This window comes from Archocentrus centrarchus, chromosome 2 (assembly GCF_007364275.1).
Source record: "Archocentrus centrarchus isolate MPI-CPG fArcCen1 chromosome 2, fArcCen1, whole genome shotgun sequence".
NCBI classification, from domain to species: Eukaryota; Metazoa; Chordata; class Actinopteri; order Cichliformes; family Cichlidae; genus Archocentrus; species Archocentrus centrarchus.
The window spans coordinates 21,608,625-21,623,184 of NC_044347.1; the positions used below are offsets into that span (position 1 = coordinate 21,608,625).

Genomic DNA, 14,560 nt, shown 5'->3' on the forward strand with positions numbered 1-14,560 from the left:
GGAAAAAAAAAAAAATGAAACCATAAGCCCATGTGAAAGACGACTTTTATCCCACTACATTAAAAAAAAATCTACCAGGTGGTATTTCTTGTTAAATTATTTTTCTCATTTGACAAACGATTAATTAGGAGACAAAAACGACGAACAGCTCGGAAAGTACATTTCAAAATCTCAGTTTTTCCACATGCATTGAGTGTACAGCTATTTAAAGATTTCAGAATAAAGGCACAGAGTCTTTTGTTTTCTATTAATTTTAACTCCTGTGTAAGGCTAGCATCACCACACCACACCACACCACACCACACCACACCACACCAGAAACAGAAATTGTTTTATTGAAAATATCTCTGTAATAATTTAACTTTACTGCAATTTTTACACTTTGCGAAGTCATCCACTGGGCTAAATCGGATCCTTTGGCAGGCCAGTTCAAGCTCCCGGGACATCTAATGAAGCTAGATGAAAATATACACTCACAGCCACTCTGTTAGGTACACATGCTCTTTAATGCAAATATCTAATCATCCAATCACATGGCAGTTATTCAGTGTATTTAGGTATAGGCTTGGTCACAACGACCTGCTGAAGTTCAAACCGAGCATGGAGAAGAAAGTGGTTTCTTGAAGATGACAATAGAAAAATGAGTTGATTGTACTCAGTGGCCATCCAGCCATCTCAGTGCAATAGCGCAGCTTTGGGATGTGGAGGTGTGGAGGCATGTGCAGCCGACAAATCTGCAGCAACTGTGTGATGTTATCTGTGTCAATATGGACCAAAATCTCTGAGGAATGTTTCTAGCACCTTGTTGAATCTGTGCCATGAAGAATTAAAGCAGCTCTGAAGGCAAAAGGGGGTCCAAACATGTGCTTATAGCTTATATCCTACCTGCAGCCTGTCATCATTACTGTATTTCAGTATGTTGTAGTTCAAATGTCTGGTAATTACAGCAACCCCGGTGTTCACACAGTGGTAGTAGTCGTGTCCCATGCGTTAGTAGTAATAAGAGTCAGTGTCAGTCTCATTTATATCGGTATTTAATGGATTTTAATGTCATGTGCTTTTACTTTGAAGGCATTGTCTGAGTTCCTGTTTTAGCTTCGTTCTGACGGTCAGCCTGATGCTGCAAGAGAAAAGTGCACGTGTTTGTACGTGCGCGCGCACACGCCCGTTTTCCACTCTTCAGGCCGCTGCTCCTCGTTCTGCCATCACGTCACGACCTCTATTGAGATGAAAGAGGATAATGACCCACGGCGGCACGATACACACCTGCCTGACAACACTCAGGGGTATTTATTTTCAGCAAACGAAACAACACGAACCGCTGAGGTCAGCTTCAGGGACAGAGGAGCCTAAAAAGTAGGAATCCCAATATGCAAAACACAAAAAGTTGCAAAAGCCCCGCAAACACAGGGGTAGGGGACACTTTATAGTATAATCATATAATGAAATAAATCCTAATCCCTGTTTCAGGGCCAAGCGTGGGTAGAGGACACTGGTCAGATCTGGATACATTATGGCCAGAGCAATGACGGGGTACCATAGCGAAAATCATTATTTAGCGCATTATATATTTGATCACGTGACAGAATAAAATGAACATGTGTGGGACGGTGGGGGTGGGGGGGGCTTTTCTCTGACACTAAAAGGACATTATTGCACCTTCAGCCAAAAGGGCAGGGGCCACCACCCCCATACACCTCCCACTGTGCTGGGAAATTTGGTCAGATGTCCCAGTTGTCCCTGTCTGTGCTGACCTCACTGTGATTGTTTAAAGGGACAGTAAACCCCAAAATCCAATATATTTATTTTCCTTTGGAATATAGTGCTATGTATCATCTAGATTGTTTGGGTATGATTTTCCCTTTTTTTTGGAGCTATGGGCTGTCTTTGCTTGAACATCCATCCAATTCAGGGTCACAGACATCTCTATCCCAGATGTCTTAGGGCAAAAGGTGGGGTACACCCTGACCAGCTTATTGCAGGGCTAACCCACAGAGACAGACAACCATTCGCGCTCACATTCACACCTGCAGCCAACTTAGAATCACCAACTAAGCTAACATGCATGTCTTTGGACTGTGGGCAGAAGGTGAGAGAGGACACAGGCACACAGACAGCATGCAAACTCCACTCAGAAAGGCCCCAGCTGGCCGGCGGATTTAAACCAAGGACCTTCTTGCTGTGAGATGACAATCCTAACCACTGCATCACCGTGTCCTCGGCATATGTGTTTAAAGAAATACAGGTGCAATTTCTCTGTCCAGAATTCACGACCTTTTTTACTAAAAATAAAAAATACCCCTCCACAAACCATGTTGTGAGCAGTTTTGTGTGGGAACGGTTTTCTTTCCACCAAACTGCCCACCATCCATATCATGTAGCAGTACAATGTGTGAAGGGACATGTGCCCAGATGCTAGCGGTGGTGTGACATGATGTTATCAGTAAATGCACACATTTATCCAAGGGGATATTAACATTTTGATATTTGTGCCCAAACCCCTTATTGCAGTCACTGCGCAGACCTACTGAAGTCTTCTTTTGGCCACATTGGATTCAGATCTTCAAAATATGAATGCAGTTTCTTCTGAAGTTGGGAAAACTGGATCAAATTTGCCGTAATTTAAACAAACTTTTACAAGCAACCAAGGGTGGCAAGAGGATGAAGGTAATTTAGTTCTCGGAAATGCCACCCACATTGAGCAGCGATGATTCATAATGCCTTCCAGATGTTTCTCTTTAGCTGTAATGACATGTAAAAACAAGCAGGTAAGTTTCATTTCAGACATTCATCCTGAAGATGACATTTTTCCTCCATAAGTCTGTGATTTCTATCAGTTGTAATATCAGAAAAAACAAAACAAAACAACAAAAAAAAAACAACATAAAGTATTATCACCGTGACCAGCTGTTTGGGCTCACGAGGCTGGTGACACATTATGCTATTATCAAAATTACAGAGACGGCCAATCTTCTTCTCAACCATCTATAATTAGGGGATAATCATTTCCTTTGTGGTGCATTGGAGCCGACAGGGCGGGAAATCATCTTCCTCGGGGCCAAACAGGAAGTGCCACATGGGCTCCTGCTTCTAGTTCAGGAGAGACGGGGTGGCAATCCAAATTTTCATTGAGGAAAAAGACATCACTGACTTTCTAAAAGTGGTTTCCGGTTTAATGGGCTGCAAAGAAAGGGTAGTGCATTTTCCACTTTCTGCACTGTAGCTCTACAATGACAATGAATGCTTTTTTCTCAGAAAGCACCTCGCTTTGATTAGAGCAATTTTAGAGGAGGAAGTAAGGCAGCTGCTCAGTAGTCTGGGTAATTCAGAGTGACGTCAATGTGCTCAGCTCAAATTTTGTTATTTTACATATAAGTGCAAAATTGAACTGATGGGATTATCAGACGGTTGTGAACAAACACGGTGTTCTTTTCACTCGGGTACTGCAGCTAACTTTTCCAACCTACATAATTCAGGTACTCATTTGTGTGTGTGTGTGTGTGTGTGTGTGTGTGTGTGTGTGTGTGTGTGTGTGTGTGTGTGTGTGTGTGGAGATCCAACCAGGCTTAAGTGGTGCCAAAATGTTTGAACTTTAATCTGAAATGCAGAGATAGTTGATTACATTTTTTAGTAAATGCAGTACAGTATGTGGTTGGTGTATGTTGTGATAAATCATAACTGCGAGTTTTACTGTGATATCAAACATCACCCAGCAGCCCTCCAGAGCTGTCGGGATATTCATTCATTTTACTCTCAGTAACTGTGATCTGTTTTCTCATGTAAAAATGTATCTATCCAGTTTTTCTGTTTAAATTTAAAGCGAGTGCGCACAGTAGCAGTTACTGTATGCATGTGTGCATCATTAGCATTTAAATTCAATTGACTTTAAGGGCATCAAAGTTAATAAAAAAAAATTGCCAAAATAAGACATTAAGTCTGGTATATATGAATTCAACACTGATAACCACTAATGAATTTATTGTTTCAATCCACTATTTAAAGGGCCAGTTCACCCAAACGATAAAAGCCCTTCCCTCTTTCCTCTTGAAACGTAAAAGGTTTTGAGACGCAGGCCTCTAAAAAAGGTTAGAAATGGCCCAGCAGGACTGTGCAGTCATTGGGAAGGTGAAAAAAGTGGATATATCCCCATCTAGTGGATGAACTCTGAATCATACACACACGGTCTCTAAATCTTGCTTGATTAATGACCCTGATTGCTCTTTACTGAAGTTAATGTAATGGTTGAAGTGAAGTTTTGTATGTGTTGCCCCAGACTTCCACACAGTACTCTAGGTATGGCAATATAAGTGGACAGTAAAGTAGACGGAGTGATTTGTAGTGCAAAAGATGTTTTGCTGTACTCAGTACAGAGATGCTTCTTGACAGTTTAGTTTGTATATGCTATATGTGAGGTTTCCAGCAGATTTTATTTAAAGGCTCGCTCTATTTCGACATATTTATCAGGATTTTAACTCCAGCATCTTTTCTGCAATTTCTAAATAAGATAACTTTAGTTTTGTTCAAATTTAGTGAACTTGTTTCAATCAAACCATGTTTTCAACTATATAGCAATATATCAGATGTTGTACATATATCATTGACGTACAGGATAAACAATTTTGTTCCCAGTAATTAGAGCTCGATTTTTAAGACCGATACTCATACCGATATTTAGTGATTTAAAAATTTAATATATCTGCCAATATTTTTTCTTTTAGAAACATGAAACATAAATGGATTTCCCTCATATTTGTTAAGAGTAGTTATAAATGAGTCCTTATTAAGATAATATGACAATTCCATTTAAAAATCATCTAGGATTACTTGTTTACACTCCGCCATTGCAGAGTGCCCTCTGTTGGACAAATTATGCAATGTCAACACCGACCACATGGTTCACAAGTGTTTGTCCTTTACTCTTAAAATTTTCATTTCATTATAAATGCCAGAACCAAGATATTGGCAAATAGCTAATATCAGCTGATATAGGCTAAACTCTACTAATGATGCATAACTTTGAATTTTTACTCGCCCCCTGTACAGTTGTTATAAAGGGGCATGTTTGCTAAAGAGACCAAAACTTGTTAGAATAGATGAGAAAAAAGGTGAGGGATTTAGGGTCACACAAACCACTCTGGAGACATTAACTGCACAAGTCAACGTGATACTTTATTCATGAACCTAGGACCATTTATATATATATATAAAACACTGTATAAATACTCTATATATTCTACTTCCTTCTTTGACCTCAATAACAAATAAAAATATTAAAAAAGCCACATGATTATATTTAACAGGCTGTACAAAAATAAATAAAGTTTGGATATTCTATACAATAGGAAGAAAAAGAAAAAACTATGGTGTCTTCACAGAAGGCAGGAGAGACTTACTTATGAAGTAGTAGTAGGAGACAAGTCCCTCTTTAGGTCTCCACACACACACACACACACACACACACACACACACACACACACACACACACACACACACACACACACACACACACACACACACACACACACACACTCACACACTCCTCTTTGGTCTTTGAGGAATTCCCTCATTGAAGGCTGTGTAGAGAGGGCAGGATATGGCTAAAAGACACTGTACTGAGGCATTCAGAGAAACTGGGTGTTACATGTGCCGCTGGCTAAAAAAAATAAAAATAATAATAAAAAGATGAAGTGCTTCAGGTTTGTGATAAATAAATGCAGACTGAAGTTTGGACATAAACATTATGACTATGAGCTATCTTATTTTCCATACCTGATGGGCTGAGCACTTAGATTATGTGCTATTCTTTTGAATTGTCTCTTTATATACTCTGTAATTAACCTCCCCAATCCCAACCATTGTTTATCTGTCCAGCCCAGCTCGGACAAACATTATACACATGCATTAAAGACACACACACACGCAGTCTGACATTCGCACAAAAACACCCAAAGGCATGACATTGGCATGATAAGCAGCATCCTCTTTTAGGGAAATCAGGAATTGTCCATGCGTTCTTCCCCTCAGGCAGCAAGCTATGTTCAGTCATTGTTGCTGCAACTAACTGTTCAACATTTGACCCCCAAATTGTTGGAGGGAATGGCTAAATATCGATAGTTACAGTGACAATCACCGTGGACACACTGAAACCCATGGAGTTCTGTAGCACTCTTACTCTGGATGTAAACATTCGTTGGCCTTTGAAGGCAATAAAGATCAGAGTTTTTATCTCATGTCTTTCTGAGTGCTGGTATAACAGAAGGTTAGATTGCAGATGCAGTCCTTAGCAGGCCCTCTGATTGCATAGTTCCAGCAGGGGTCGTGGCTGGTCTTTGGGGTCACAGCTGTCGTTGGTTAGCGTGCGCCCGTCGTGGTCGATGCACCGCAGCTGACGTTTGCGAAAACCTCTTCCGCAGGTCTTGGAGCATAATGACCATTCTCCCAGAAGCCAGGAGGGGCAGGACTGGGGGGAGCAGGACCGCGAGGCTAAGGGGCGAAGCTCCTCTGGGCAGTCTCCGGAGGGACGTCCCTGGGGGTCCAGACACACAACCTCTCTCTGTTGCATGCCTCCTCCACAGGTTTGGGAACAGGGACCCCACTCCCTCAGAGTCCACTCAGCCCCACCCACCTCTCGGATGGCATTGATAGGCTGCCGACGGCCTCCGTTGTTGTTGGAGGACGAAGCAGCGTGGTTAGGCCGAGGGGCAAAGTAGCTGTACTTAACTCTGGGCCTCGGGGAATCCCCTACGGAAAGCACCTGGATGGTAAGGGCCTCGGGGAGCGGGGCGAAGCTTCTGATACGCTCCAAGGTGGCGGAGGAGCCACTGTAGCGCAACAGTGCCCCTCGGAGGGGAATGTCAGTCTCCATGGTCATCAGTTTGTAATCACCATTAAGTAGATAAGTTCCATCCTGGCGCCGCACTGCCAAGTAGCTGTTATCAAGGCGGCTATTGCCTGGAGCACGCTGCTTGATGTCCAGGTGTGTGGCACCAATAGGGATAGTTACAACATCCTGGTAACCAGGCCTGAAGCAGAGACAGATGGAGGTTAAATTTAGCAATAAGAAAAATCAGATATGAGGGCAGTTAATATTTTAAGGTTATTAAAAACAAAAAAAAACTAGTTAAACATCTACCTGGCACGCTCCATAGAGCCTGACACTTTCTTGCAGGTCGAGCCATCTCCGCCACACACGCCACACTTATCGAAACGCCGGTTAGAGCCGATGATGCGATCACATCCGGCCTTGACACACTGGCCCTGGACACAAACTGAGGTGGAGTCTGGGCTGCAGGGTGTGCCGTCAGCCACCTGGGGTCAGCAGAGAAACACAAATGGAGCTTAAGAGTTTTGCTTTGAAAGATTTGCCAAGACTGAAACCTAGAGGGTGAAAAAAAACTACAAAAACTAATCCTCGAACTTGCATGTCTGCACAGCTAAGAGGACTGTTGGGAGTAATAACAAACACACACAGTGTAAATATGATATTGTAGCATTTAGAAACTCTCACCTTAGACTTGAGGACAAAGAAGTATCCGGTCCCTTTGGCCCTGCACACCAGCTTGCAGCGGTCTTTGGGTGAAACTCCGGCATACTTGGGCACCCACTCGACGCCCTCGCCTGAACCCAGTGACACTTGAGCTGACATGTCATTGTAGGCCAAACACTGTTCCTCACGGAAGGACAGGCCTGAGAAAGAGATGAGGAGAAGTCAGATTTAGTGCTAATACACACTAAACTGCAGGCCAAGTTTCTCACCCAGTGCACAAGGTCAAGTTAATTATTTCTATGTGATAACCAAAAATTCTTACCATTGGTATCTGGGCAGGCTTCTGTGTTGCAGGATCGGTACTGGATCCTCTTTCCCTCACAATACTTTCCTCCATTCTTAGGCAGAGGGTTATCACAGGAACGGTAGGAATACTGCACTCCTCCACCGCAGGTCCGAGAGCAGTCACCCCAGGGACCCCACGGACCCCAGCCGCCATTAACAGGAGTCTGAAAACAGGAGAAATTAAAAATTATAATTTGATTGGTCCAGCGGGAAAGAGCGCCTAGGCACAAGCTTGTCCTGAAGTGTGATTAAATCAGGTCTGGTTCCTTACCTGGTGTTTGGCAGCCTGGCTCTTAGTGAGACACTGCCCAGCCAAGCAGTAGCTGTCATGCCCACAGGGCGTCCCATCAGCCCAGGGGAAGTTCTTGGTCTGGCACACTAGCAAACCATTGGATGTAGTCACGGTGCACCACAGAGCTGCGCAAGTGGTGCTCAGGTCAGTGCAGTGCTGGGAGTCTTCACCAAAGGTCAGGCGACACTGATGGTCAGCATCATAGACTGCTCCAGGCAGGGGCTGGGGCAGCGGCTGAGGTTTAACGGGTTTATCTAGTAGGCACTGACCATGGCCATTGTCCAAGAAGGTGGTGACCATGAAGGCAGAGCAAGGAGACCAAGGCTGCTGCTGGTCCAGGTTAGACAGGGTGGAGGCCATCATGTGGGAGCCCCAGTGTGCACCATTGATGCCAGAACACAGCTGGGCATCATCATGAGGCATGTTAAACACGTGGCCTGAAGAACGAGATGAAATAACAGTCATTTAATCACGTCTGTGACTAATTTAAAAGATTTACCAACATTCTTGCATGCAAGAAAGTTTTGGACTTACCGAGTTCATGTGCCACTGTAAATGCTGCTTGCAGTCCATCATCCTCAATAACTGAGCAGCTTCTGTCAGGGTCGCACACAGTGCCAACATCTGCCATGCCCAAAGTATCACAGGAGTGGGCACCACACAGGTCCTAATGAGGCAGAAAATAAGAGACCAGCATTGTGAATATTCCCTGTTTCTCCACATCTGTTCCATTATCTGTCTTAACATAAATCAAATACTCCAACTTACCGTCCTGGTGAAGAGCACAGCCGTGTCGTAGTGCTCTGGGTGGCGGTCGCTTGAAGGGTTGTGCTGCCGCTGCCACTGGCAGAAGTTGCGGAGGGTCATGGCAGCATTTGATGACACCTGAGGGCCTCGCTCCTCCTCGTACACCACCAGCAGCTTTACCACTGCCAGGCTGATTGAGTTGTGGATGCTTGGGTGGCGGTAAAGTCGGGATGCCACTGCCATGATGGTCAAAAGGTAAGGTTTGAGCCCTGCACCGTGAAACTCAGCCATTGACTGGTCAGCCACCAGCATGATCTCCAGGAAACGAGGGGTGGAAACAAAACGCCTGGTCCTGTGGTGGGCTGAGAGGAGAAAAACACAGGGGTCAGACCAAAGTGGGCTCAGAGGTTATATGAGCATATTTATTGACAGCTCTAATTTTAACTGCATTGTAACCATTTGAGACATTTATTATAAGTGAAATTATTCCGTTTATCTGGGCAGTTTGCACCCTGCACAGAACTCTGCAGCAGTGTCCTAAATAGCAGCTACAGAGGCCCTTTTTTTTCAGAGACACAGAGGCTCCCAAGAGAGCTCCGGATGTGCCTGGAGCAGCCTGGCTGCCGTGACTCAGCGTCACACCACTGGCGGCTCCTCCTCCTCGGGGTCCACATTCTTAAACTGACCTTCTCTGGCGGAAAATTATGCGAGAGAAAAAGGGAGAAAATCCTTTCTGGGGGGAAAATGTCTGCCGGTGCGAGTTGTACCAGGAGGCGAGTTTACACGCCTCAGCGCTACCGGGCTCTGACTGGCCCCAACCCCCTTCACCCACACTCCTCCTCTTCTTTCCTCTTAAAGTAGTTTACCCACCACCACCACCACCCCCTTCCCTCCCCTCCCTTCCTCACTGGTAGTGCGCTGAGCGAGCTGTCAAAAGGTAGCCGAGTGCATTGCGCATACTGTGGAACCCTGACACATTAAATATTGCTGTGAGAATATTTAAGATAAAATGTAATTTTTGCTTTTTTTTTTTTAATTTAAAGCTGATGATAAGCGGAATATTTATCACTTTTTGAAAAGTAAATTCATCACTTTATTTTGCTTCTTTTACGCTGCTTGTCTGTGTATTTCATAAATCATAAAAATGAGTAATAGTGGGTAAAATGTGCTCAGCATTACCTGTCTGGTCTGCGTTAGAGGCTCCGTGACTGGCCGCCTTTTGCAGATTCTTTGGCACCCTCTCCTCGTCCTCGTTGACCCCACACTTGGAGCTGCTCTCCTCAGCCAAAGTTGCTCTGGCTCTCCGGCGAATCGAGTGCACATCCTCATCAGTGCTCAGGAAGTCACTCGAGTTAAGGGGCTGAATAAAATACTCTTCGCCCTTAAAGTGGAATCCCCCCCTGAGTCCATGGCACAGGTTGAGCGCAGCGGCGTAGCGCACATCGCCATTCACCGTGCCCGAGTAGAAACAGCCCGGCTCGGCTCCGCTATTGGGTTTCGGTGTCGGTTCGGACTCGGGAGCCCCCACAATGTGGAAGACAAAACCTGGCGCCAAGAAGGTCTGGTCAGGCTCTAGACGCAAAACCAACTGCATGCCAAATACGTCCAACCGGTACAGCCTCATTTCCGCCTCCTTCTCACTCTCCTCTGCGGAAAGAGTCCGCCACGGTTCGGTTTCGCTCCCCGACTGGGCTGTCGGGTCTAACCTGACCGGCACGACGGTACCCTCCTCCCAAGCGCCGTGCGCCGCGCCGACGCACAGAGCGGTAATTAAACCAATGGAAATGTGTAAAAACGACATCATATGACTGAAATCCAAAAAGTGCAAAGATAAATTGAGAGTAAAAATCTTTAAAATGAATCAAGTCAATCCTTTAAAAATCCACCATGAGCTAAAAAAAACCAAAAACAAAACAGGTCTTTCAACTCCCACAAAACTGTCCGCTAAATTACGCACACGCATATAAATCTAAAATCTACCTAAAAAAAGATCAAATCCAGTGCAAAACTCGTTTAAAGTTATGTGCAGATTTGAATCGTTGCAAAGAAGTCCTTTCATTAAATGACAATAAATGCTGCGAGGAGTAAATTCCAACAGGTCGCGTCTTTTTCTCTCGCCCTGTCTCCAAAACTGAGATGTCTCCGTATCTAGATCTAGCTTTGAGTTCAGAGGCAGGTTTTTGCTCTGCAGGACCTTCAAGTCTGTTCTGCCTTCTGTCGGAACTGAGCCGGTCCCTCCTATTTATCCCCATGTCCCGGGACCACCCCTTTCCTGAGGGCCCTTTGATCTGAGTAGCGCCAAATCCCGTGCGCAGCGAAAACGCACCAACGACCTGGAGTGTTGCCACGATAATCAATCATTGTGGAGAAGAGAGAGCTATGGGCTGAAAAACTTTTTCTTCTGTGGTCCGTGCTTATCTGTTATCCTTAAAGTCCCTCATTGTATCATTACTATATATACATATATATTTGAGTCTATATATATATCCTCTACCCTAGTCTTTTGAATACTTTCATTCAAAAGATCTTTAGGGTCCTTTTAGTGTATAAGTTTGTCATAAAGGCAGTGTTCTACTTTCTCACTTAAAGAGCTGTATGACTTTATTAAACTTTAACCCATTTCCAGCCTGGCGAAGGCGGGTATAGGCTGATGTGGAGCAGTGCTGTAGCGTCACTGCAGCTGGAGAAGGGAAGATCGGGAATGGTAACCATATCGTTCTGGCCTGTGCTCCAGAAGCCGTACGCACCTTCTCTGTGCCAAGCCGGCTGTGGTGCGCCGTGGCCAGGTTCCACAGCTCTGTTCCCCGGGGAGAGGGAGCAGAGCGGGGCCGCCGAGGTCTTAAGGTGGAACGGTTCCTCCACCGGGCTGTTTCTGAGCTACGGCCACGGTAGGCACAGCCCCAGCCCTCAGGCTTCTTCCCCCGCCCGCACTGACTGCCGATCTCCTCCGAAAGACAGGAAGAGTTTACACTGGAGTTTCATTAAAAGTAACTGGCAAAGCAGGGATCCTATTATATACAGTGCTCTAAGGAACGTTACAAATTATTAAAAAAAAAAAAAATCCTCCACAAAAAGAATTAGACTTTTTAATTAAGAGAGTTCAGCAAAAGTTCACCAAAATAATTATCCAGTGTTTAAAGAAAAGCATACTGAGATTACCTTAAAACCTCTAAATGTAAGGATTAAAAAATGATCATAATCTTATAAACTAATAATATAACGAGCGCGGTATTATTGAATACATTTTTTTTTGACCAAGTGCAAATTTTGATATAGCTCCTACACTGCTTATTATCATGATTTCTTACTGCTGACTTACAGAACCAGACCTCAGTGATGAGTCTGTGAATGAGCAGATCATGGAAGTCCACCTTAAAAGCAACAAGTTCGAAAAAAAGAATGACTGTAACGTCAACAACTTCCAGTAGATGGCAGGTCAGTGTTTAGGAATGTCTCCAGACATCAGGCGAAATTCCCCATTACCCCACAGATCAAGCATAGGTTTGGCCGATAGGTGGCGCGCTTGCATCATAAATGAGGGTGAGGTACTGACCACATGGAGGCAGCCTTCCCACATAAAGCACTATAAAGGAACCGTGTGGAGAATGGTACCTCTGCACAAGTGTGCTCATCATGCAAAGCAGAAAGATTAGGAGATGATATCGGCAGCTGGAATATATTGCAAATTTTTATATTATTTGTGGTTTTGCACGAACACAGAAAAGAGAGACAATTGATTTAAGCGGTTTCTGCAAGGAAAAAGTGAATTGTATGAAAAATTTCATGAGCTAACATTAACACCAAGATAGGCATTTGTCCACTCAGGTCAAATTCAGAGGTTTTCTAGCTCTAATATCAGTGTAGGAAAGTGAGCAAACTCCACTGCCTTTAAGAAGTTTCTAACTGATTATGTAGCTTGAATTTTGTGGAAAAGAGTCACGGGAAAAAAAAAATGCATATCATAAGTGAAAAAAAATTGAAAAAAGTACATTAAGGCATGTCAAATATTAAGCAGTAGTGAAAGAAAACAAAAACAAAAAATACTGAAACTGAGAGGTTTGATTCTTTATTGAAAAATATATGCTCATTTTGAATTTGATGCCAACAATATGATACATAAATACTGTGAAATCACTGGGAATCGCTTCTTCTTTAAAAAACTATGTAAGCAGGGGCTAAAGTGGGCTTTGGCAGGTTGGGGAACCCTAAGATGGGGTGTAGTGGTGCAGCGAGGGAAAAATAATTACTTAGAAATCCCATAATAACTTGTTTTGTGAGTTCCAATAAATTTTTCTTTGCGTACAGACTGTGATCAGCTGACCTGGTCTGCTACTCCATATTCTCTGCTCTTCAATAAGCAAATGTTTCATGAGCTATAAAGCAAGTATAAAGATAGTATTAAGATAGAAAGGTGAATATAGTCAGCATCATCACTGTAGATATAAATCTGCCACCCTGAATGTTACCGAGCATTGACCATGAACATGACAGCCTCAAAGCAGAGCCAGTTGAGGTGGTTCGGGCATCTGACTAGGATGCCTCCTGGGTGAGGTATTCCGGGCATGTCCTACTGGGAGGAGGCCCCGGGGCAGACCCATGACACGCTGGAGAGATTATATCTCTCAGCTGGCCTGGGTACGCCTTGGGGTCCCCCCCGGATGAGCTGGTGGAAGTGGCTGGGGAGAGGGAGGTCTGGGCTTCTGTGCTTAGGCTGCTGCCCCCGCAACCCAGCCATGGATAAGAGGAAGAAAATGGATGGACGGATGGGCGCGAGGACATTACATGTGAGTTTTAAATTTGCTGAGCAGTCATTACCTTTAATAATAATCTCTTATCTTCCTCTTCCATCCTGTCTTAAACATTTTTTTTCCTCTCCCTGGGAAATACAGAAACTGTACATTACTTAGCAGACACACTGTGCGACAAACTGCACACGCACTGTTTGTTACGGTTACACTGTTCATGTTTGCTCCTCTTCTGTAGTGCTGGCTAGCTGCTGAAGTCCAGCGACTGCAACTTCATTTACATTTGCACCATGAACTCATCACAGGGATGAGAAGAAAAAAGGATGTGTCGAGAGTGTAAAGCAGACCTTGGGATGTCAATATTTTCTTATTAGGTTACTGAACAACTAACTCCATGCTGTCACTGGAAGCAGTGCCAGGCAGATGTGCAAGTTGTCTATGCCATGTAAATTAATATCCCACCCACTGATAACAGGCCAAATGTTTCCTTTCATTGACTACAGGACAGATTTTTTCTTCACCTCAGTCGATCTTTTATCAGCTGAGGCCCAGAGAAGGTGTTTTTGCAGCTCTCATGTTTTTTTCTTTTCATGGTACAGTTTTAATTGGCTTATTTTTGGATGCAGTGATGATTTGTGGTCACCAGCAGTGGATTTTAGATGTGTCCTGACACAATACAATTTCTACTGCTTGAATCATTGCTCTTTCTAATGTAGTGACACCCAAAGGTGTAAGGATTACGAGCATTCAATCTTTACTTAACTTACTCTACAACAGTACAGCTTTAGAGTACTTTTACTCAAGTATTATATACTTAGAGCGGATCCAATATCCATAGTAGAGTATTTGCCATTCAAAAATATGGGCATCTCCTATAGTAAAAAAGGTGCATACACTGCTGCATGACAAAAATGACACAGACACAAAGATATTTAAATATATAGA

General features: G+C 43.9%; 1 protein-coding gene across 1 annotated transcript; it reads right to left on the minus strand.

Annotated features, from left to right (window-relative positions):
- Positions 1–5,148: 5,148 nt before the first annotated feature.
- On the minus strand, positions 5,149–11,072 carry adamts1 (ADAM metallopeptidase with thrombospondin type 1 motif, 1). The gene is made up of 8 exons (XM_030750158.1): positions 10,050–11,072; positions 8,892–9,232; positions 8,658–8,790; positions 8,103–8,560; positions 7,809–7,995; positions 7,508–7,686; positions 7,133–7,308; positions 5,149–7,022 (listed from the first exon to the last, which is right to left on the minus strand). The coding sequence occupies exons 1-8, from the start codon at positions 10,672–10,674 to the stop codon at positions 6,281–6,283; spliced, it is 2,841 nt and encodes a 946-aa protein (XP_030606018.1). The 5' UTR covers positions 10,675–11,072; the 3' UTR covers positions 5,149–6,280.
- Between the last annotated feature and the right edge of the window lie 3,488 nt (positions 11,073–14,560).